Source organism: Camelina sativa, chromosome 17 (genome assembly GCF_000633955.1).
Source record: "Camelina sativa cultivar DH55 chromosome 17, Cs, whole genome shotgun sequence".
NCBI lineage: Eukaryota > Viridiplantae > Streptophyta > Magnoliopsida > Brassicales > Brassicaceae > Camelina > Camelina sativa.
The window spans coordinates 11,886,607-11,913,099 of NC_025701.1; the positions used below are offsets into that span (position 1 = coordinate 11,886,607).

A 26,493-nucleotide genomic window follows, 5' to 3' on the forward strand; every position below is an offset into this window, starting at 1 on the left:
TTTGTGTTGTAGATTCTAGAAAACATAGTCAGGGTGTATGGTGTAAGCAAAACTGAGTTACTTGACCGTGAAGCTGAAGTTCCTTTTCTGTTTTTATTGTTTAATATTCCAAAGTTTGTAAAATTTTATTGTTTTCTATTTTATGCAATATAAAAAATTTAAATAATTGTTTATCATTTTAGATTTTTTAAATTTGAGAATTAATAAACAAAAATTAAAAAAATATTATTTAATATTTCAAATTTTATTAAATATGTTTACTATTCCGAATTTTGTAAAATATGTTTAATATTCCAAAGTTTGTAAAATTTTATTGTTTTCTATTTTATGTAATAATAACAAATTAAATAATTGCTTTGTCATTTTAAATAATTAAAATTTTATAATTAATAAATATAATTTTAAAAATTATTATTTAAATGTTTGAGTAACCTTCTTTGGAGTTCTCTAGTAATAGGGTGATTTTACTTAAGTTCTTTTAGGATTGCTTTACTTAATTTATGATTATTTATATAATTAAATAATATGAGAGTAACTATGGTGGGTTGCTCCACTAATGATGGTCTTAGCCTTTTCTTCAGTCTTTTCTTCCACCACGATAGCTTTTTTTTCAGTCTTTTCTTCCACCATGATAGCCTTTTCTTCAGTCTTTTCTTCCACCACCATAGCCTTTTCTTCAGTAGCTTCCTCAGCTTCCCTCTTTTCTTCCTTGTTTTCTTCATTAGCCTCTGCTTCTTTAAGAGAACCTCCTAGAACCAAAATCTCCATCGATTCTTTCATGAAACACATCATCTCCCTGATGTTATCCATGGACGACGTGATATTTTGTGCATCAAGAAGCAAACTCCTCAAGTCAGCTTGCTGTTTTGGCGTCTCTTGCGGCACCTTTGGTTTCCCGGTATCGGTACAGAAAGCCCTCCTCGAGTCGAGATCTGCATAACTCGGCTGCTAACTCGGCTGCCAACCAATGCCCGCTTCATCATCATCTCTCTCGATCGAAATTTAGGGTTTCTTAGTTTTGTTGTTCTTGTTCTTCTTAGATCAATAAGATAGAAATGGGTTTTTTTTTGCGTTTGACATGTGAGAACAAATACGTATGGGATCAAAATAAATAAAATAGATATTCGGTCTAATCTTTTTGTTTTAAAATTGATAGTAATGAAATGATTTAGATTTTTTTGGGTTATAAATATACTTGTTAGGTTGTCTATTTGATAGTACTATATTTTTGTATAGTTGATATCTGGATATTTTTTAAGAAAACCAAATGACTAGCTAGATTCTTATTTGATTATGATATTTCTAAAATTCCATTCAAACATGTGATATAATCAATTTTTTATTTGAATAAAATTTTAGAAATATTATTATCAAATAAGAATCTAGCGACTCATTTAGTTTACTTGAAAAATATATATAGATATTCAGGTTTTGGAAGGAAGATGATGTAGGAAAAAAGCACATTAGACTGTTACCAACAAACTCAAAGAACATTATTTCCAAGTGGTGATAAGGAGTTGCAATCTCTTATCAAAAGGAAAGCATGGGTATGGACTCATATTGGTGAAAAACATTTGCATAGCAAAAATTATAAAGAAGCAGAAGAGGCAATGACTAATGCTATGATGGCATTAAAAGAGAGTGACGACCATGTATTTGCTATATGTACCATCGTGAACTGTGGTGTTTCCCGACGAAAGCTGGCCAACGAAAAGAAAAGTACCCTGCACCTCCAACAAACGCGGCGGAACAAAGAAGCGTTGCATGATGCCGTATTTTAATGTTCTGTTTTGTTTAGTTTCAGATGCTCGAGTCGGATTTGTCTCGTTTTCTTAAAGGATGTCATATTTCGAAAGAAGATGAGAAAAAATTAAACAAGGAGCTTCCCGACTGCAAACAGTTCTGAGGCATATGGTGGCTTTATACTCACCGACAGCAGGAGAAGCAAACAAGTCTGGAACACTAAAAGAGCTGTATTTAGCATCACTCAAGGCAACAAGGCTTAGTGATTGCATAGCATGCATGCATTGTGGACAGCTGGAGTTGAATAAGATCTTAAGCCTCTCTTTACTTCGTCACACCAAACACCATTTTTTCATGATCGACTTCATGAAACTTTTCTTTTCAATGAAATTGAATTCTACCGTAAAACCCACCAAAAAAAAAAACAATTCTCTCGTTTGAAGCATCACCCCACACGTTAATAAAGAATGAGACGACAACTAATGGTTCAAAAATTACAGAGTGACAAAGTCTTCTTCACTTCAGTTGGTCTCTCCTAGAAGAAAATTTCTACTTCCTTTTCAGTCATCTCTAGAACATGATCTCTAGCGTCCGTCAATTCACTTTGGGGGATTAGACAAACAAATACAAAAACAATCCAACGGTTGAGAGAAGTAGACTAGTCAAAACCAATCTAGAACCGTCGATTCTACTAGCAGCACCGGATTCGCCAGTGTCTCGCTGTTGAGTGGACGGAGGTGGAACAATAGAACCATTGATGTTAGGATTCTCACCGTACAAATACTGGACTCCTTCCACGTCATTGGTCGTTAATTCTACTTTACGCATCCCCGTCGTGATGGTTGGGTACATGATGGAACCTTCGACCGAGGAATGGCCTAACCCTAGAAGATGTCCGATCTCGTGAACAGCCACCGATTCAAGATCAATAGCCTCAGTCACGGAGTTAACACCGTCGCCGCCTTCTCTGGAGATGATCCAGTTCTCTTCTGCGTCGAGGTGGAAGTGTCCGGTAGGGGGCGAGAACGCGTGAGCCAACGTTCTCAATGGACCGTCGAACGGTTCTCCGTCACCGTGCTCTCCGGAGTAGAACCCGATGAAGATGTCGGAGGTTCTGAAACTCTCCACGCGGGTGAACGTAAGGGGAGTTACCTCTGCCCAACGAGCGAACGCACGTGAGAACACGGTCTTGACCTCTTCGGTCAACTTGTTTCGCGGATCGAACGCGTAGGTTAAATCACGGCGATTGCTCGGCCACCGTGGCTCTGCGGGGAAAAGAGAGTAGCGTTTGACGGAATGGAAACGTTGACTCCGCCCCGAGAAGGAGACCTCGTAGGTTCTTCTACCGCTATGCATAGTTGATGTGCCGTTGACTACGTCAGGGTTACCGCAACGTGGGATCATGACGTGTTTGAGAGTGAGCTCGTCGAGTACACCGGTGACGTTTAGCCGGAAGTTTCTCTGGTAGATCTCGACGGCGTTCTTGAGGATATCGTCGAAGTCGTCAGTGAAGTTTCCCGAGAGAGTTTCGGGGATGTAGCCAAAATGTTGGAAGTACTGTTTAAGCTTGTAGAGACCATCGTATGTCTCGCCGACATGACATCCGGTGAAATTTAAGAAAGAGTTCCAGAGGTTTCCGGTGGCGTTACGGATGATCTCCAGCGGAATGGCTGAGGAGTTGGGATAGAAACCGGCGGAAACTGGAGAATGAACGAAGAACAACAAGAAAAACCCGAAAACACAAATCCTCATCATGGTCGTGGTTTTTGGACTATAGCCACCAAACACAAAAAGCTTAAAACATTGTATTGAAGAGGTAATATTGAGGTTTATAAGAGAATTAGTGAGAGGACAGAGATAATGCAAAAACAAGTATAGAGTCGTTGATGCTAGCTAGTTTGAATTTTCATTGTTGAAAAAAGCTGAAATTATTCAAAGGAAACTTCCTCTGTCCTCGGCATTTTTCAAAGGTCTTTGTGAGGAAACAAGACTAAAGATGCTTCTGTGGTTCTGCCAATAAATAGTGTCGTTTTCTTGATAATAACATTTGCTTGGTGCATGAACGATGCTCCGGTTAAGTCTTGGTCTAGAAATTGAGATTGGCCGATGGTAGAGGACTGGTTAAATTCAAAGTTTTTTTTTAAAGAAACATGCAAATAAAAATGGTTGAAGGCGGCAGAATCAACTAAATTAGTTGAAGTTTCGAATAGTCTTTTTTTTTTCAAAATTTAATTATAACTTTTCCTAAAGGTTTACTATTTGTTATTGGTCGAAAATGACATGACTTGTTTGTTAGGCCATCTAATTTATTTCTTAATGGGTTAACATGTAAAAGTATGAAGCCCGTTTCCATCCGGCTTTTCTACACAAAATATATAAAGTTAGAACTTAAGGATTAGTTATAGATATATAAAACCGTAGGGTTTTCAGGTTAGATCTCATTTGTTTGGGCTATAAATCGTGTTGGTGTACATTAATTTACATCCGTAGACCATCCAAGCGAGGCATAAGGAAGAGTAGAGACTTTTCTCAGAACAAAATTTAAAGCGTATGAAAAACCACACTATTGATGAAAAAGAGAAGTTTGGGGATTAATATTTTTTGGAACATTATTTTAGACCATCTCCAATGGTTTTCTCTATTTTAACCTCAAAAATAGAGGAACTCTATAATAGAGTTGACTTTTGCTCCAATGGATACCTATATTTTTTTCATCTAAAAAAGAATATTCCATAGAGATTCCATTTTTTATTTTACTATTTAATACATTTTACTTATAAAAGTTGCAAACTAACCATTTTATTTTAGTATTTGTGAAACTTTCATAAAATTATGATATTATTTAAATTTTTAACATTTATAAATATTATTTAAATATCACATTTATTAAAATAAATACATTGCATCATATAAAAAAATAAAAAAATAGTAGATTGGACAAATTTTTAGGGATATTTGTGGATCCGGAAGTAATTTACCAGAATATTAAATAATTAGTCTTTGTTGTATTAAAATAATATTATGGTATGAATAAAAACTAAAATATTTAAGTTATTTATATTTAATAAGATTTTATATAAATTTTCTTTTTCAAATAATAGTCTCAAAATTTTAAAATGTTTTTCTATACAAAAACCTTTAAAATTTTTCTATAGGAAAACCTTTAAAATTTTTAAACCAAAATATTAAAATTAGTCAAATTTAACTTTATAATCAATTATCCTATTAATATACAAATTAAATTATTATTAAGATATTTAAATTATTATTAAACTATTTAAATATATATTTTGTTTATTTTGATCATAAATATAAAAGTGTTAAAAGTTCAAGGACCATTTTATAAACAGAAAAATTCAACTCTATTATAGAGGAAAAAATAGAGTTCCTCTATATATAGAGGAAAAAATAGAGATCTCTATTATAGAGGTATAAATAGAAATGGGTTGGAGACTTGGAGTAAATTTTACTTTAAAATAGAGTTAAAAAGCAAATATAGAGGTGGGTTGGAGATGTCCTTAGAAAATGGATATTTGCCTTTTGGGCAGACATTAATTTGCTAGACAATGATGATTCGGACCCGACATTTACGATGGGTTCACTTGTGTAAACATGAGCATCCACTTGACCGAGTAAATAAAAACATAGCGACAGGAGACCAATAAGACGTCCATACTTCAAACTCTATATATATCTCTTTTAATTATCTCGACCAATTTTTTTGTTTTTTTTTTTTCCTTTTTTTTCTTCTTGGTTATTCTCGACCATAGCTTTGATTTTATCTCTCATGTCTATACAACCAATGGATTTAAAAGTTTTATGTTTGAGTATATACTTTCACATACATGCTATTAAAAAAAAAACGGGTGGTTCACTTCAGGTAGATGACTATATATTCGAGGCCAAAATTTGCAAAAGAACAAGTGTGGTGGCAAAACTGTGAGTAAGTAGTATAGTTTTTTGTAAACAAAATCTGTGATACTTCTTCGACATTTTTCCCATAAGAATACTTTTTTTGTTCTCAATCATTTCTTGCTTTTACATTTTTGTATTCAGGATTCCGCTTCAGCTGCGAAACAATGTCGTTTTTAGTAGAGTCACACTCCTCAACTTGTACTCTTTAGGAAGGCTAGAGTAGCCGACGACCCACACAAAACTAAGTCGTCTCTAACTTCAATTATTTCTCCTCACTACTCTATATAGTCACGGTCATCATGCATTATTACAATGTCGTAGTCTATTATTGTCTTTTCCATCATTTTCTTTCTTCTGCTTCTCATATTTTCGATCCTTATAGTTAACATAGTACTTCCCATTGACTTACTCAGTGAGTCTTCTACGTACATTTCTTAAATATATCGCCGAATACTCTCCCTAAAGTCGAAGCACGAATTTATCAAATTACTAACTTGAGAAAAAGTAAGTCTTATTCTGACTGAGCCCAAAAATTTAGTAAGGATATATATATCAATCCACCTCTGATGACGATGTACTAAATACGTTAGGTAGAAGAAATATACGCTTAGCTGCTCTGTGAAAAGAGTCTATTAACTATTACTCTATTAGTATACATGGGATCCGAGTTATCAGTGCAAAAGCTTTCAATAGTTCCTTGAGGCAATTTAAGCTCGTCGGTTGTTACAACATCGACGTATATTCTGCTTCGGCGGTGAATTTGAAGAAGGTGGATTGTTTTTTGGTGACCAGGATAGCACCAAAGAGCACCACGAATGGGTCGCATACTGTTGGCTACACACGTACGTTACAAATTCCGAAAGAAATAATATGTTGTATGCTATGGTTGTTATATGTTATTCCATGTTTTCATTGTAAAACGTGAAAATAGACATAAATTAAGTAAAATTAAAATAGTAAACTAAAAGATGTCCACGTGAAAGTGGAATAATTTGGCTATAATAGTCTTCGCGGAGAACTTTCAAAACCCGCAAGAGAAGTCGTCGATAGCTTTCAAGTCTCTGTCTTATCTCTACATGCTTCTCTTCTTTGGCTAATTCTCTACCATTTCTTAAATTATCTCTTACCTTTCACCTCTCTATTCTATATAAATGCATAAACATACGTTAGTAATATTGATAAGTAAAGAGGATTATTAAGATGACATCTTCCATAGTCACTCCCATTGTTCTCTTTCTTCTTTTTCTTCTCCTGTCTCCATATATGAATGAAGCCCTTGGTACACAGATGGAACTAGGCAAACTTGGTGAGTCTTTTCTATCTCTAAAATATCCGTCCAAGTCATTAGTATTATACTTTGTTAGTTAGGTGTTTAAGGGGCATTTAATTTAATTTTTCTTAGTTAATTAGGTGCTCAGTTTTCGGTATAGTATTTTCACTTTCATTTCATATTGAAATTTCGTTTTTTTGGATGTGAAAATAATAGAATAGTTCCAACTTGGTTCTCAATTCAGTTTATACGGATGGAAATTATTCAATAGACAGATCATCACCAAAATTAACAAACCTCCACACTGTAGTATAAATGTGTGTAATGTGTTTGGGTGGTGCAGGTGAAGAAAAGACAAACCATCCTGATCAAGTGATGGTCCAAAGGATTCCACGGATTTCAATTCCGCGACGGTTTTTAGCGCTTCGGTATTGCCGACGCTACACCCGATGTCAGCCTCCTCCGCTTCCAATCTCTCCCAAAAGCACAAACGGACTTGGTCACTGATCTCATTATAGCTTCGGTTGGGTCTTCGGATGCCTCTATATGTATCTTTATGCACGCTTTTTACATTGTGATTTGTTTTGCGAATTCTGTTCTCCATCCATATGCAGGATTGTTTGTCATAATTTGCAGATTTATCGAATGCAAATATATATACATATATATATATATATATGCATATGTGTGATAGTTTCTGCTGAATATTGTATAACTACATTAGTTGATTGGAACAATACGCAGAGAATTAGAGCACGTGCATTATGCATTGGTAGATACTCAAACCAATCTTTCACTAATATTGTAACGCCTCCGAACCGTCCCACTGGCCGGACAAACCGCAGACCAGCCCGGGGACGCCACAAGAGGACAACTGCCCGCGATCCGGCCAAGGTTCCACCAACGAATTAGGTTTCCCAGCAAGTCCACCGGCAGCCGTCTACCCGCTACGTACGTTCCTTAGGCTTTTCAACCCTTAGAACGCACGCGACGTTGTGCTGGTCCGGACTAGACCGTACCATTTCCACTTGTCCAAATATGTATATGAAAATATCTCGATTTATTACTTAAGTAAAATGTTTACAATCAACAAAAATACTTAAGTAAAACAGTTGGATCCATTCGAAAAAAAAACATGTTAAAGAAACATAGGATTTTGACCAAAAAAAAAAAAAACATGGGATTTTGCATCACATCATGAAAACACCCTATCTGGTTTCTTAATGCCAACTCTACCCACTTAGTCTTCCCTGCGAGACAAAAACATTTGTGGAGAGGAGTGAGTAATCTAAGATTACTCAATGAATTGGGTAACCCTCTAACATGCTATCTTTCCCCATCCAACTATCCCCAATCAACATACAACAAACACGCAATGCAGGCAAACAAACACACACAATCAAGTCTAGGAACAATCAAGATACTTGACTCATCTAGACCTTGACTCTAAGTTGGCATCTACGCCACAATACCCGCAACTCTGCCAGGGTAGTTATAGCTAGCAGTGCATCAAGATAACTTGACCACCCTAGACTTCACACAACTAGGCAGCCACGCCATGACTTACACCACCAAATCACATCCTAGGGAAACACAGAACCACAGAACATCCTAGGGAACCACATAAGATCCTAGGGCCCTTCGATCCTCTGTTCCGTCCCAAACACCCATTCCGCGTTGATACCACAAATGCAACCAACCAGACTCACCCAAATCCTCTGCGTTGTTACCCATGTAAACAACCGGGTATTAAAGGCTGCATCGTCATGCAACGGTTCGGGCTAGTAGCTAGCTAGACACCGAATTGTCCTTTTATGAGATCCCTCTGGATTAGCTCACTGGACATCCACATCACATGTTGGGAACAGAGACCGACCTCTAGCTACGAACCGAGACGTTTAACTCGTAGACTAGCTAGGACAAGCACTTAACTCTAAGTCTATCAACAAAGAGAATTAAGCACTAAAACATTGATACAAAATCAAGCAAGATAAACAAGCATCACAAGCAAGCAATCAAGCAAGAACATCACATCACCTCACACAAATCTTAAGAAGCAAGGAAGCAATCATGCAACTTAAGAATTTCTACTCATGCATGCAACACTAAATATGCACCCATCCCACATTTAATCCCCCATGATTAATTTTCTCCATATATTAATTTATGCATGCAAACAATTTATTCCACATTTTACACATACATGCGGCTCTTTTCTCCCAGGAGATTCTCGCATGTCTTAAAAAAAATATTTTTCCAATGGACCGATCTTCCATCAAATCCATGAGATTAAATTTCTCAATTTTTGGGCACACATGCGGCTGTTTCCACCTCAGAGATTCTCGCATGGTCTCACCAAAAATAACCCATCCCGTAGACTGATCTCCCATCAAGTCTACGAGGGTCTATCCTTTCCAAATTATTCATGCAAATTTAAATAAATAATTTTTAACATGCATGACACTCCCATGTCCAAATTTTAAAGTAAGAAAAATTCTTACTAATTTTCCATTGATCCAAATGATCAAGAAAACCCCAAATCGAGCATGCAAGGCATTTCACACTTACAACTGATTTTTTAAAATATTTTCCACCAATCAAATGATCCAAAAACCTCCCAGATCGAGCATGCAAGGCATTTCACACTTGCAGCTGATCTTTAAAAACATTCTTCCTTAGGTTTTCATGCACTTCACTCCCAAGAATGCATGAATCCATGAGATTAAATTTCTCAATTTTTGGGCACACATGTGGCTCTTTCCACCTCGGAGATTCTCGCATGGTCTCACCAAAAATAACCCATCCCGTAGACTGATCTCCCATCAAGTTTACGAGGGTCTATTCTTTCCAAATTATTCATGCAAAATTAAATAAATAATTTTTAACATGCATGACACTCTCATGTCCAAATTTTAAAGTAAGAAAAATTCTTACTAATTTTCCATTGATCCAAATGATCAAGAAAACCCCAAATCGAGCATGCAAGACATTTCACACTTACAACTGATTTTTTAAAATATTTTCCACCAATCAAATGATCCAAAACCCCCCCAGATCGAGCATGCAAGACATTTCACACTTGCAGCAGATCTTTAAAAATATTATTCCTTAGGTTTTCATGCACTTCACTCCCAAGAATGCATGAGCTAGATCTACATTCAACAAGGAAAATGCAACACACAAGGGCAGATGCAAGAGCTAGAAAGCTAACACATCTCCCACAAACAACAAACCTCAACTTGAAGAAATTGGCCGATTGGTCTTCACCACACCACACCAATCTGACAGCACTTCCCCTTGCTTCTTAGCTCTCAAGCTTCCACAAGATCCCCTCTTCTTCCTCCTCTTTGCTCGAAATCTCTTGGTTTTCTCTCCAAGAGTTTGAGAGAAAATTTTTTTATAGTTTGGGTGTTAAGAGAGATTTTGGTCGAAAATGAAGAGAAAGAGGAGCTATTTATAAGCTCTTTGGTCAAACTCTTGGGCTAGGCAGGTGGCAAAAGTGTGGCAACAAATGTCTCTTTTTACGCATGGATTTTGCCACGTGTCGCCATCTTGGCTGCATGTGGCGCGTGTATCTCACGTGCTGGGTGAAGGAGACTTAATCCTTCGACACGTGGCAGTCGCAGCTCATGGCCGGACTCTTCATCTTCCTCCTTGTCCCGACCACGTTCTGTATGTGTCCCACGTCCAATTAAACACTCGTCTGTGGGGCATGGTTCCTGGTCCGTCTCTGACCCACTCGTACCTCGCATACGTTGTAAATGAACTTTTCTCCTTTCGTCTTGTATGTCCCACTCGTACTTGACACGTACCGTGACCTACCCATCCTTGGTCTCATGGTACCTTGGCCGGTCGGCTGGTACACGGCCATTACATTCTTATGGTCCGTTTACGTCATTCTCACCATTTTTCATGGCCATTCCTCTCTTTATTCATCCTTTACACTTTTCACCATTTTCTCCCAACGTCCATCGCCTAACTCCCTCATCGACCTAGGGTTCATGTCCGTTCTTCTGTCATTGGTCATTTCGCGACATAATGACTTTCCCCACAAGTTACTTCAGTCATTCCTCGAGATTTTTCTTTCTCCGTCTTTCCGAGGTATTTCCACATCCTTTTATTGCGTTTTACTCGTCTGGTCCGTACTTCTTGACACGGGTCACTACAAATATAGTATTAGTTCGTTTAGTGTAGAGAAATTTAAGAATCTTTTTTTTTTTTTTTTTGTCATCATTGAATCGACAAGGCCCGATTCATAGCCAAACCCTATTACGCGGGGTAACGCGACTTACTGGAGTCGAACTCCGGTGGGATCGGTCGCAGAGGTGGTGATGTAACCACTTGACTAAAGACACTTCCCCAATTTAAGAATCTTTTATTAATTTTGTATGTACATTGGTGAGAAATCCAATGAGTTTCTTATTCATACAATATTATTATTTTTAATATAATTTTATTTATTCTATTATTTTGTTTTTATATTTTATCTTAAAATTATTTAAATTATTAATATTTTTTAGACAAATTAAATTGTTAATTAAATATTTTTAATTTTATTAATTAGTTATATTTTATATTATATAACATATTATCAAAAATGTTAAGAAAAAAACATATTATCAATCATAAAATTATAAATACTAACATAGTTAGTTTCATAATATTAATACTTTTTAAAACTCTCATAATTTTTTAATCATATTACTATTTTCTTATCAACTAATATTAATTAAAATAATATGAGTATATAATTCAAAATTATGCATAATGGAATTTGTTAAAAAGCTAATTTTATTTTATGATTGATAAAAAAAAACAACGCATAAACTGTTTAATTATAACAAATTCTAGCAACTTAGAAAATGACATTTGTCATCTGATGTGTGGATATCATGAATTTCTCAAGGTTTCTCATGAAAATCTATTTTCCTTAATTTTTATTAAAAATATTATTATTTATTTATTTTAAATTTATATTTTATTCTGAGAAACTCTCCTAGAACATATCAATGCACATGGTCTTATATAACACAATGTATCCATGCATGGCTAATATCGTTTACAGACATATAAAACAATTAATGCGTAACATGTGTCACAAAAAGTATCCAGAGAAAAAGATAAGGAAAAACTGTCATTTAAACCATGAATTTTCAAATTTTGGTCATTTAAACCATGAACTTTGTTGTAGGTCATTTAAAACATTAATTTTTGTTGACTAACCTTTTTAAACATGAATTTTTGTTGACTAGGCCAAAAAATACATGACGTTAGATCTGATAACTGGACTACTAACAGACGTTACTATGCTGGTAACCACTCTCTGTTAGTAATAAAACGACGTCGTTTGATGAAAGTCTTAATTTAAAAAAAATGTCATTTAAACCATGAACTTTGTTATAACATCTACTTTCATTAACTGGATTTTTTATACATCAAGTTTCGTTAACCAAGCCAAACTCGACATGACACTAAATATACTAACAAAACAAGTGATATATGGTGCTTTTAGCGTCTTTCGTCTTTCTTTTCATATTCAGTTTTTGTCGTTTTGTAATGTTTTATGTTTTTTGTTTTGTTTTTGAGTCTTTTTCATGTATTAGAACATTACACTAGAGTTTGAAGGATTAATCACTTTGTTTTAGATCTATAGAATTGATTACTTTATTCTAGATTCTAGGTTTTTCTATACTACACTTGTGATGCTCCTTGTGTTTGTGATCTTGATCATTGTATTTGTATTTGTGAACGATTTAAGTAACACATGTTAGCAGATTTAATATCAAGTTATGGTTGACTAAAAATTAATAGTCAATAAAAATTAATGTTTTAAATGGTCAAAATTTAAAAATTTATGATTTAAATAACATTTTCTCAAACATAAAAATCCGTATTTCGCAAGCGAAAAAATTATGAGGCGAGCGATATATATATAGAAATCTTTCTCGTTCATATATTTTTGTTTTCTTACCACTTGGCAGTATAGATCGATCTAATTAAGACATTTTTTTTTTAGTTTGAAAACAAAGGGGAAATTCTGCCCGTTTCTGAATTTGGGAGATGACGAGATTGAGTTAATTTTTTTCCTTTTCATTATAAAGAAAATTATCATTTACTTATATTCTCTAACTGTTATTAAAATTTAACATATATTATATAATCTATCAAAACCGCTAAATCGAACTTCAGATAAACGAAAGAACTCGAGAAGAAATGGAGGAAACATACTAAATTATAAAGCAAATCAGAATGTACGTATAACTTGAAACACTGATTAGCTACTTTAACAAACTTCTAGTTTGCGTCTTAACCGACTCTAGCCGTTTTTACTGTATCCACCGAACTGGTTTGTTTTAGGGCATCTCCATTGGTGGTATGTTAATAACTTTTGTAGAAACTTTGAGCATTAAAAGTAATTAAAAAAAATGAAAACAACGATCAAAACTTAACCATCGATGTTAAAGTAAGGGTTTTTAGAGTTGTATCTTAACTATAGCGTGTCCGTTTCTGATTGGCTAAGAATTTTTTTTTTTTTTTTCTTCGTCTCTCCTCTCTAGAGTCTGGACTCTTTCTCTCTGCTCACGGCAAAAACTCTCCGAGAAGGAACAATCCGTCGAATTGAGAGTTTGGTTCAATCGATGATTTCTCTGGCTTCAGTGTTGGCGTCGATTACAAAGTCAGAAGGTATTCTTTCTCTCCTCTTCTCTTCTCTCCGTCTAAGCTACCATTGTTCGTTTGAAATGAGGGTTTTCTGATTTGGGAATTGATTTTAGTAAACATAGGGTTCTTTCAATTTGGCATTGATGTTAGCAAATTTATGGTTTACGGTTGTTAGCAGCTTGAGAATTGGATAAGTTAATGGTTAAATGGTTTGCGTTTATGGCCTTGAGTACTTTTTTTTTTTATGAGTTTGCTTGATTTTGATTCATTTCTCTGTTTTTTGGTAAGCTTAATTGGAGAACTTGCAATAGGTGGTAGAGGTATTCAAGGTTCTTTGCAAAGTGATGATGCTTCTGCACTCGGATACACTCTTCTTGTTGAATATGTGTTTGACATTTCTTTTCCATCAAATCAAAACGCCCAGGGATCAGCTGATGTTTTGACGGACATGCTTGGGGCTCTTGATCCAAGTCATCCAGAGGTAGAACAATATGGCATGATTAGATTAAATGGCTCTGTTGTTTAATCTGATTTGTAACACTTACTGTTCTAACTGCTGTGACAGAGTTGAAAGGAAGAACTTATAGTTGATTAGATAGATTTTGCTAATGTTGAAAAAGACTCTTTTCTTTTTTTCAGAGATGAGGAACTTATACGTAATGCCCATTCCTTGCTCATATCAGTTGAATCCCAAGACTTGGATTGCCAAAATTCATTCAACTCATATCTGCTCCATTGAGTAAACTGAGCAATTGCCTCCTGCTCCATTGGATACTCAGGAAACCAGGAAGTATCCACCATCAATGTCTGCTAAAACCAACAAGAGGCAAGATTCTCTGTTTTTTTTAAGAAGCAGAGAATTTGATGAAACTAATAACAAGAAGATGAAGAAGACAGGAAGAAGACAAAGAAGAAGAGAAGAAGAAGACATATATATACTTGCATATATGTAATTGTAATAGTTTAGGATCAACCATTGGACACATAATTTGAAAGTTTCTTAATGAAATTCTTAACTCAACATTTTTCAGTTAAGCAACTTTGTTTACTTTCCCATTATAAAACTTTCTTTTCTTTTCTTGTTATTTTTTGGGTTTTGATGTAGATTTTTTTGTTAGTTAATTACGTTTTTTTTTTTCAACCATTGGCCACAATTGACCGGCCTATTAGCTAAATTTCTATTTTTATAGGAAGCAGAACACGATCCTTAGTTTGATGGTGCCTTCTACAAATGAATTTACCTTTTACCACTGTACTAAGGTTACTTCACAGTTAATTATGTCTTACAACTTTTATAAATGAGAGAACTATTCATCATTTGATATGTTTTTTTTTTGTTAACCATTTGATATGTTTGTTATACGTGGAAAATAATATTAAATAGAAAATACTACGTATATTTTAATACTCATTTACCTTGTCGAAATGATCTCGTTATTGAAATAGAAAGACAAGGGAATATAAATATACTTATGCGTAATTAGAGCTAGGAGTCCTCCTCTACCTCTCTAGAATTGCCCTTGTGTCCCTTTGCCTCATCACTAGTCAGTAGTCACTAGAGTTTGTAAATGACTTACTCTTAACAAAGCAACCACTAGAGTAAGCTCCTTGTTAAATGATGGTGGTGCATCTTCGCAGCCACAGCTTTAGGCTCCACCAGTCTCATAACTTGCAACCGGCTTCGTCGTTGATTTAGTCCCATTTCCTGCAATATGGTTAGCAACTGAGGGATTCTTTCGCTGGTGACTTTTTTTGGGGCAAGAGGTTTTGACACTTGACTTGAGAGCTATTACGTGTGATAATTAATTAATCATATACCGACGTAATGTAATCTGACATCAACTAATTAACTATTACAATTATATTTTACTTACGTCCGGATAATTCCAAAAATTGAGCACTCTCTTCAAGTTCACTATACTGTAAAGAAAATAAACTAGATAATCAAATTCCAGTGACTAATTAGTATGTACGGAATGTTAGCAGACGGTACGTAGAGTTTAATCAAATTTATAGCTCTATGAATTTACTAAATTTCAAATGTTGAAACAGAAACAATAAGAAATATTAACACGTTACACTTTTCTAGTATAGAAGTTTGATACTTTTTTTTTGAATTTTTCCCATAAGAATACTTTTTTTTTTCTCAATCATTTCATGCTTTTACATTATTGTATTCGGGATTCTGCTTCAGCTACGAAACGATGTCGTTACATGTACTATGCATGAATATTAGGAAGGCTAGAGTAGCCGACGACCCACACAAAACTAAGTCGTCTACAGCTTCAATTCTTTCTTCTCTCTACTCTATATAGTCACGGTCATCATTATTACGATGTCGTCGTCTATCACTCTATTGTTGTCTACTTGTCTTTTCCATCATTTGCTTTCTTCTGCTTCTCATATTTTCGATCCTTATAGATGACATAGTCCTTCCCATTGACTCAGTTAGTCTTCTACTGTTCTACGTACATTTGTTAACTATATTACCCAATACTCTAAAGTTTTCAAATTATTAACTTGAAAAGAATCAAATCTCTGGATGAGCCCAAAAATTTTAAAATTATATGCGAGTTGCTCATAAGAAGGAACATGTTTGTTTTGGATCATATATAGCACATAAAAATCCACCTCGATGATGCATGTGCTAAATACGTTAGAAGAAAATAAGATCAGCTGCCGTGTGAAAAGAGTCTATTATATGTCTGGTTACAATGCAAATGCTTTCAGCGTAAGGCAATTTAAGCTCGTCGTTGGTTACAACATCGACGTATATTCTGCTTCGGCGGAGAATTTGAAGAAGGTGGATTGTTTTTTTGGTTTTTTAAGAGACGAGGATATCACCAAAGAGGACCACACATGGGTCGCATACTGTTGACTACTCACGTACGTTACAAATTCCGAAAGAATTATAATATGTTGTATGCTATGTTGTTCTGTTATTCCATGTTTTCATTATAAACGTGAAAATAGACATAAATTAAGTAATATTAAATAATAAACTAAAAGATGTCCACGTGAAAGTGGAATAATTGGTTAGAAAGAAAAAGAAAAAACTAAAACACTACAAGCGAATAGTCTTCGCGGAGAACTTTCAAAACCCGCAAGAGAAGTCGTCCATAGCTTTCAAGTCTCTGTCTTATCTCTCCATGCTTATCTTCTTTGGCTGATTCTCTACCATTTCTTAAACTGTCTCTTACCTTTCACCTCTCTATTTATATGAATGCATAGACGTACGTTAGTAATATTGATAAGTAAAGAGGATTGTTAAGATGACATCTTCTATAGTCACTCCCATTGTTCTCTTTCTTCTTCTTCTTCTCGTGTCTCCACATATGAATGAAGCCCTTGGTACACAAATGGAACTAGGCAAACTTGGTGAATTTTTTCTATCTCTAATATATTCGTACAAGTCATTACTAATTTACCTTGTTAGTTAGGTGTTTAAGGGGCATTTAATCTTTCTTAGTTAATTAGGTGTTCAGTTTTAAATTTCGTTTTTTGGGATGTGAAAATAATAAAATAGTTTTAGCTGTACCACGTTCCAACTTAGTTCTCAATTCGGGTTATACGGATTGAATAGACAAATTCTCACAAAAAGTACCAACCTCCACACTGTAATATAAATGTGTGATGTGTTTGGGTGGTGCAGGTGAAGAAAAGACAAACCATCCTGATCAAGTGATGGTCCAAAGGATTCCACGGTTTTCAATTGCGCGACGGTTTTTAGCGAGTCCGTGCCCATTCTACTCCCGATGTAAGCCTTCATACTCACTTCCAAAACCTCCACAACTTCCTCCGTGCCAAGTCTATAACCGATGTAAGCGTCATCCTCCGCTTTCAAGCTCTCCCAAAAGCACAAACGGACTTGGTCACTGATCTCATTATAGCTTCGGATGCCTCTATATGTAGATGCACGTTTTCTACATTGTGGTTTGGTTTGCAATTTCTGTTCTTCATCCATATGCATGTGTTATTTGTCATAATTTACAAAGTTATCTAATGCAAAAATACATACATATAAATATATCAACTGGGCTACTAGAAGTTCCCTTCCTTGGTTGATCATTTTAAAAGGACTGGGATTCTCTGTCCTTTAACTGATAAAAGACAAGAATTTCCTTGCGTTTGCAACTTTAATAGTCTCGGAAACATTTGGTTTGGTTTCAGTAGAGAATGAACAACAGAACAAGCCAACCAGCTGTACGTAGACATAAGTGTGATTGGCAAAACATTTATTCGGCCACATTAATTATGCTTCACTAGAGGGAGTGTATATTATTGTACTTTTTGGGCAAAATTTAGAGAAATAATATAAAACGTAACCAAGAATAAACGCCAACATCCTTTTTTGCCTATAAGATTATGTTTTGTTAATCTTGTTTGTCGATCGTGAATAAAAAAACTGTTAGACACTTTATTATATAGGCCTAGCAATCGGATACAATTACGAATTAACAATATCCTAAACCTAATCCTTCCTGATAAATTTCTACCGAAACCTCTAAACCGAACTTGAGATAAACGAAGAACTCGAGAAGAAATGGAGGAAACATTAACATACTAAATTATAAAGCAAATCAGAATGTATGTATAACTTGAAACACTAATTAGCTACTTTAACAAACTTCTAGCTGGCATCTTAACCGACTCTAGCCATTATTGATTGTATCCACCAACACCAACCGGTTTGATCCTTGAGACACCCATCAAGTCTTTAATCATGTGTGAAGGTTAATATAGAATTGAAATTGAGATATCCGAACAAGAAAGAAATGAATTTGTGGTAGCTAGCTAGACCCTTTGTCAAAATATCTGGAAGCTTTGGTTTGATCCGTTATAATACTAAGACTTGATAATATACAGTAAAACCTCTATAAAGTAATACTTTTTAAATTAATATTAATATAAATTAATAGATTTTTTCTATTCTTGAGTTAGGTCGATATAAAAGATGGAATAATTCGAATAAAATAATATATTTTTTGAAATTCTATGTAAAAATATGGACTCATCAATTATCATAAGTTAATAATGATATATTTAAAAACATTTATGACTATTGTTATTTGTTTATTCTTGAATTTGCATTTTTGTTGGACCTCATCTCTAATCTTTCTCATTGCATCAAAATTTCTTGGTGTTGTCTTCTCAAATAGCATCCAAAAAATGTGGATGCGATAATTGCTTTCTTACGTGTAGTTGGTTCTAAAAGTACTGCAATATCTTCTTCGACTTCATCATCACCATGAAGAATAGTAGCATCAATAACTTCTAAATTCTGAACTTATGAAGATTTATAATTTTCTTTAAATAATCAATTAAACTATTAACATCCATCATATTAAGATAGCCAAGACTATAAATTAAATTTTTTTATAAAAATGAGAATTATAATAAAAGTATCTTATTTTTTAATATAAAATTTTTAAAACTATAAAAATAAAAAATCTATTCATAAATTAATAAAATGTTAATTTATTTATAAATTAAGAATTATTAATTTATCGTTAAATTAAAACCTCTATAAATTAATAAAATTTTATAGTCTCGACATTATTAGTTTATAGAGGTCTTACTGTATACGTTCTTATGCATGGATTATTTACTGAGGGTCAACTAATTGGTTAGGTTACTACTTCCTAACAAAGACCACAATACTATAGACTAATAATTACCATTTTTATTTACTGAGGATCTACTATGAAAGTTATTAATAATATAATATTCATTTGCAGTTAAAACTGATTTAAATCATACAAACCTATGACTGATATTTAAAGTACATACAGTATTCAGTTTTATTTATCAAACAATACTTTTTCTATTCAAAAACTATACCTGAATCATCTTGTAATTTCATTTTTTGATTAATGATTTTTTGTTCAAAAAAGTTGTTTCTTAAAAATATATCTATAGTACGTTTATATAACTTTATATAAGTTTATGCACAGTTCAAGTATATTACTTAAATAATAACAAACGTTATAGGGGGTGTATTGAAACCATGATTTTGGAAAACTGAGCCCAAAGACAACACCATATCTTCAACTTTTATCTCTCCTCTATGCTGTATAAATGCTCGAATTAATCAAAGTGATCATCATCATATCTTCACTATTAAGATGGCGGTGTCTTTAGTTTCTTCCATCACTTTCTTTCTTCTTTTCATCATACTCTCATTTTTTGTAGATGGAAACGTTTTTGCTGCCCGAATGGAACATCGCAAACTCGGTGAGTCTTTTACCTAGCTAGTAGCTATATATATATATATATATATATAGATTACTTTTTTTGTTTCTTTTATAACTCATTTGCTATTTTATTTTATAAGTTAGTTCAATATATAGCTTAGAGGCAAATTATCTTTGAAAGTACTAAAGGCTTGACAATATCTATGCCATATGTAATGTGAAGGCGGAGCAAAAGAAACAATTGCGATGAGGAGGAACTTGGAAGAAAATGGGCGCCAAGGCTCGAAAATTGCAGCTCACGGGAGCACGTCGCGACATACTGGACAAAAAACAACTACTAAGGGCCTGACTGGTTCAAACGCTGCGGTTGCGGGAGATTGCGGAGCGGGCGATTACGGTTTCAAGCGTTATTAAGCGTTTTGAACTACTGGTTTAGCGGTTTAAAATTGGTGCATTTGCGGGAGGTTTACGACTGGTTGACCAGCGGGTGCAATAGCGGTTGGAACATAATAAATGTGATATAATATATAAATGTTTAAAACACCAAATTTTTATTAAACTTGATTTATAATTAAAATTTATTAAAAAATACTAAAATAATTACTCAAAAAACAAATAAATTTCATATTGAAATACTTATTCCTTTATGCATTTGGCTTTACACCAAAAATTAATCAAGTAATTTGATAAATGACAAAACATATGCTTTAGATCGTAGATCTTTTCTCTTTTATCTTAGATCGTGGTCAGTAGTTGCATCTAGGCCTGGGCATTTTAACCGAATCCGAAACCCGAACCCGAACCCGACTCGAAATAGGCAGTTCGGTTCGGGTTCGGATAGGGTAAAATACCCGATCGGATTTGATATTTCATGAGATCGGATACCCGATTGGGTTCGGGTAATACCCGATACCCGAACCAGATCCGAAGATACCCGAAATAAGTACAAAAATGCATCTAAGTGGATACGAACCCAATACCTTATACATTATTTGGTGCATCATAAACCATTTTACCACCTTAGTTATTATGTTTAGTATAAAAACATTAAATATTTATCTATATCTATATACATATGCAATCTAAAATTCCTAATTGACTTATTTTTTTCTTCTCAATCAACGGAAGAACTCTAGAATCCTTTAAATCAATGTATTTTTTCATTACCCAGATCAATTTTATGAGATATATGACAAGTAAATCTAAAAAACTGATTGACAGTTTCTGGTATTTGACTTTTGAGGAGTGAGTGAGATTGGAAACAGAGATTAATATGAATTATATCATCTAATTTGCTATAGATATTGTTAGATTTGGTAGGAGATTTGAAAGATTTGGTTCTTGAAGTGGTGGCTATGGATGAATAAATCTAGGGTTTTTGGCTGAAGAAGAAAGATGAAGAAGAGGGAGGTGGAAGATAATTTTTTTTTTCTTTTCACGACAATTTTTTTTTTTATGAATTCGGGTATACCCGAAATTACCCGAACCCGAACCCAAATTACCCGAACCCGACCCGAAGTTATAAAATACCCGATCGGATTTTATATCTCTACATCCGAAAATCCGAAAACCCGAACATCCGAACCCGAATCCAATCGAATACCCGAATGCCCATGGCTAGTTGCATCGGTAGGAATGGTCAAGTGAGAGCTGAGAAGAGTCACTGGTGATTTGTTTTAATAATTTTCACAAATAATCTTATTTTCTTAAATTTCTAATGAAATATTATATTTATTTAGATTCTTTTGAACTTATGTGCGATGTGCCATTAAATTTACATCAAATTTTCTGGATTATTGTTAATTGGAATATTATTATTATTTTTTTTTTTTTGACAGCAGAAATATTATTTCTTCTAATTGTTTATTTTATAATCTCTGCAATCGTATCTGTACTTCATTTTCTCCCATCTTTAATAAGTAAAATGGTTAGATAGAAGATATAACAAAAAAAATTCATTATCATTGATTTCTTTTAAGATTTTTCCAAAAAAAAAACAAAATTCCAACCGCAATCGCCCGCAAACGCTTGCGGGAAGCAGCTTTTGGAATTCAGTGGTTTGAAGCGATTGGGAGAGATTAGGAACGATTGAGAGCGTTTTGTGTGATTGATTCCAATCGCTAGCAACCGCTACCAGCCGCAAACGCTGCGTTTGCGGGAGGTAGCGGGAGAACCAATCAACACCTAAAAAGCCGTCCGAAACCCGTCCTAATAGAGCGACGCCCCAGAGGGTTATTACTTACCAATCCTTGGCGCACCAGAGGAATCTGGACAACGCCCCACAACAAAGAGCATCGCTCTGCAGGGCATACAACCGATGTAAGCGTTCATCCTCAGCTCCATAACCTCCTCCGCCTCCAAGCTCTTCCAAAGGCACACATGGACTTGGTCACTGATCTCACTGATATATAGGTTTATAGCTTCAAATGTGTCTATATATATGCACGATATTTTACGTTGTGATTTGGTTTGCAATTTTTGTCGTTCTTCAGAAGGATTTATATCAGTATGTAGTTATTTTCTGTTTCGAAATAAGAAAAGTGATGTCATTTATAGCGAACAATTTATCAATTGGGCCATACATGGCACCCTTGTTTTTTTTCTTCTATTTCATGGAATTAAATAGTAAACCTTAAAAAAAGAAAAGTGTGTGTCATAGTTTACATTGTAAACTTTACAATACATATTTACCGAAAGCAAATATATATGATGATCGATCTATAGCTACATCAGTGAATTGAAACAATACGTAGAGAGTTATAACATTGTATCCGAGACGTCCATGCATGGCTAATCTTACAGACACAGAACAGTTAATCCGTAAACATGAGTCACAAATATTCAAAAATAATAACAATTAATAAAAAAAATTACATTATACTTTTTTTGCATAAAATATATAAAACAAAACGTTCGAAAATCAATTTTGCTATTACAGAAGAATTAGTAAAGTAAAAATAATAGATATTACAATTGATCTTAACCAAAAGGACAAAAAAATATATTTTTATTTTATTTTTGGAAATATCGAGAAATTCATATAGATTCGGATTGTAAAACTATTATTGATACAAGAATCGATAATAGAAATGAAATTTCCAGTTAACAACAAAAAAAAGAAGTAAAAACAAGGAAACTAATTAATAAAAAATTTACAATTGTCCAAAAAACTCTCTCAAGTGGTGATTACAATGGCGATCCTAGGGTTTTGACCCGATGAGATTTCTTCTTTCGCTGGATATGGGTCCAATTTGGGTCTCTGTATGGGGAGAGCAATGGTTTCACGGGCGGGTTTTTCTGGTTTTGAGGTTTTTGCTCTGGTTTTGGAAACAAGGGGATCCCAAGGGATTACGATTTGGTGGATCTGGGCTATCCCAATCTGGGAAAGGATGGGATCTTGGTGAGCGGGAGTTTTATTCGGGGAAGGTCGGATTGCTTGGAGACTGTACGGGATGTCGATGGGATTCTCTGTGGGTTTTTGTTTCCATGTCTGATTTTAATTATGCTGGGAAGGCGCGATCTGGTCTTTATGGAGATTATGTAGAATCGGGGGATGTTTGAAAAGGGTCGGATCCCTTGGGATTTAGTTTCCACCTGGTCAGGATCGGATCTCTTCTGATTGATATCACATATTTGTGGTGCGTTTATAGCTGGTATCGCTTGGGATATAAAGGGATACAGACACAAACGGGAGGAATACGGTTTCATTTTGCGTCCTCTTTTTCCTCTTGTTTCAGTGTTTCTGCTGCTCTCGGTTCAAAGCTGTTTGGTATTATCATGTCACAGAGTATTTTGTTGGGGAAGGATTCGGTGGTTTCGTCGGAGGAAGCGGTGCAACCACGAAGGCGGATAAAGATTCCGTATTTTGATAACTCAGACCTTATTGCTGGTTACTCAAAAACGGTGATCGGTCGCTGTTTCAATCCGCAAGTGCAGGATATGAAATCCTTGTTGATTGTGTTGCCAAGGATCTGGCAAGTGGAGGGGCGTGTAGCGGGAGCAGACTTGGGATCAGGAAAATTCCAATTTGATTTTGAGGAAGAATCGGATATTGTGGCGGTTTTGAAGATGGAACCCTTCCATTTTGATTCATGGATGGTCTCGTTGGTAAGATGGACACCAATGGTGGATCCGGCTTATCCGTCCTCTCTCCGGTTTTGGGTGCGTGTCTCAGATGTCCCCATTCAGTTTTGGGCTGTGCCAACATTTCATGGTATTGGTTCGGCATTGGGGATTGTTGATGAAGTGGATATCGACAGAGGGAGAGTGCGTGTTACTATCGACGGTCTCAAGCCTCTCTGTTTTGAGACTGATATCGAGTTTTATAATGGTGAAGTGACGATTGTCAAGCTCGATTATGAGCGTTTGTATGGTTGGTGCAAGGTCTGCTTCAGTTTGTGTCATGATGAGACTGTTTGTCCCAAGACCAAGCGGGTGACAGCGGGTGGTGAATGCATGGGGTCTAAGGCTACTCAGGATCAGGGGGAGTTCATGAGCTACAAGGGAGCGGTTCTGGTGGATGCACGGAGGGGTCCAGGTTTCACCAAATGGGGACACAAGGGATCCATGTATGGTGGTCCGAAGGCTAAAGCAGAGGCTTTTCAGGGTAGGACCTCTCGACATAAGGGGACTTCCTCTTCAGGGAGTTCACATGATCGGAGGCGTCAAGATGCGGAGGGGGGTCAGGTACGGCAACGGCAAGACAACATGGTAGCTTCGGTTCCAGAGACTATTAATCCACAGGTGGTGCAGAGTATGGGTTTGGTCTAGGATCCGGTACAGAAAGTGGTCAAGAAGGCCTTATTTCAAGATGTGAGTGCACCGGGGGTTCCCATAGGGTCCTCTACGGCTGTAGTTGGTGATGGTGGTGTAATGGAAGAGGGACAGATTGTGGATGCTCCAGCAGTTGATTTTGGGGAGGTCCCGGGGGTACGGTTGATGAGCAGGTGTTGGGTATTGCTCTTCTAGCTATGGGCTCTGCTGGGGATGGAATATCTCAAGTGGTTTTAGGTCTTCAAGATGCTCAACAGGAGCATTCGAGTGAGAAGATGTTGGTTGATGGGGACACACAGAGTGGTGACTTTGATGCTGGAATGGTTCCGAGTTGAAAAGCGCAGGATGCACAGGATGTGGGGGATGCGGAGGACGACCCAGACTTGTTTGATGATCTGGAGGAGGAGATGGGGGGTGCGGATGATGTTCAGGGAGAAGCGGTGGAGGTCTCTTCAACGTTGGTTACTGGGCAGAAGACTAGGCGTGGAAAGGGAACTTTGCTACGAGGGGTAAGTGCAAAAAAGAGGAATGCTCAGATGTTGCTTTCTCCGAGGAGGCGCCCCTCTCAAGGAGTGGGTGGTGGGGAGAGTGGTGTCGGCCCAAAGGCCCAGGAAGGGCCCAAGGGAGGGATAGGTGGGGCTAAGCCACCAAAACCAAAGTTTATTCCATGAATGTTTTGAGTTGGAATTGTCAGGGGTTGGGGAATAAGGCTACTATAGAGAATCTTAGAGATCTCTGGAATAAGCATAGGCTAGATTTTTTATTTCTTATGGAAACAAAAAAATCTTTTTCTTTTTTGGAAAAATTTGTAGGCCATTTTGGCTATAATAATTGAAAAACTGTAGAACCTGTTGGTTCAAGTGGTGGATTGGCTTTATTTTATAATAAAGATGATTTTGATGTTTCAATTTTGTATGAGTCTAATCGGTTAATTGATGTCGAAGCAGTTTATAAAGGACATATTATTCATTTATCTTTTGTATATGGAGATCCTGTGCCTCAAAAGAGGGATTTGGTTTGGGAAAGGCTGATGCGGATTAGTACGACTCGCTCTACTCCTTGGTTTATAATTGGGGATTTAAATGAATTAACCGGGAATCATGAGAAACGTGGGGGAAAACTCAGACATGCCTCCTCTTTTCTCTCTTTTAATGGAAATGATCCAGGACTGCGGTTTTGTGGAATTTCCCTATCTGGGAAATTATTTGTCTTGGCGAGGTTGGCGAGATAAGAAACCTATTCGGTGTCGCCTGGATAGGGCTTTGGGCAATGCGGATTGGCATGATCTTTTTCCAGATACGGTTACAGAATATATGCCGATGATAGCCTCGGATCATGCGCCTTTGGTTGCTACTTTGGGTGCCAAACAACCAAGGGGTCGTAGGGGTTTCATGTTTGACCGCCGATGGGTGGGAAAGGAGGGTTTAATGGATGCAATCTCGGCCGGTTGGCTGCGGGAGCAGAATAGGGGCTCCACTAGTTTTGCTGACAAGATTGTGAACTGTCGCCGAGAGATTTCACGATGGAGGAAACAGCAGGCTCCCTACGGGAGGGATTTGATTAAGGATCTTAAGAGACAGTTAGAGGTAGCGCAGGCTAATGATACCACGGGTCCGGAGGTCATTTCTGATCTCAATTCCCGGTTGCGTGAGGCCTGTAAGGATGAGGAGATTCATTAGTATCAGAAGAGTAGGAATCGATGGATGAGACTGGGGGACAAGAATACAAAGTATTTCCAGGCACAAACTAAGCAACGCCGGGCCCAGAATAGGATCGTGGGTTTGTTTGATAAACAGGGTATTTGGTCTACCGAGGAGCAAGATATTTGTGCCACGGCAGTGGCGTATTTTGAGGAGTTATTTGCTACAATCTCGCCGGGTAATTTTGAGGATGTTCTAAAGGAGGTTGAAACAGTTATTACGGATACGGATAATTTAC

General features: G+C 36.0%; 2 protein-coding genes and 3 long non-coding RNA genes across 5 annotated transcripts; 4 read left to right on the forward strand and 1 right to left on the reverse strand.

Moving 5' to 3' along the window:
* LOC104756788 (metalloendoproteinase 3-MMP) lies at positions 1,935-3,733 on the reverse strand. The gene has a single exon (XM_010479436.1). The coding sequence runs from the start codon at positions 3,496-3,498 to the stop codon at positions 2,356-2,358; it is 1,143 nt and encodes a 380-aa protein (XP_010477738.1). The 5' UTR covers positions 3,499-3,733; the 3' UTR covers positions 1,935-2,355.
* On the forward strand, positions 6,703-7,684 carry LOC104756789. Its single transcript, XR_762325.1, has 2 exons — positions 6,703-6,964; positions 7,272-7,684. It is a non-coding gene; the product is annotated as an uncharacterized LOC104756789 (long non-coding RNA).
* Positions 13,435-14,614, forward strand: LOC104756790. The gene is made up of 3 exons (XR_762326.2): positions 13,435-13,612; positions 13,877-14,069; positions 14,228-14,614. It is a non-coding gene; the product is annotated as an uncharacterized LOC104756790 (long non-coding RNA).
* LOC104756791 lies at positions 16,688-17,656 on the forward strand. Its single transcript, XR_762327.2, has 2 exons — positions 16,688-16,966; positions 17,241-17,656. It is a non-coding gene; the product is annotated as an uncharacterized LOC104756791 (long non-coding RNA).
* On the forward strand, positions 25,683-26,234 carry LOC104759400. The gene has a single exon (XM_010482333.1). The coding sequence runs from the start codon at positions 25,683-25,685 to the stop codon at positions 26,232-26,234; it is 552 nt and encodes a 183-aa protein (XP_010480635.1).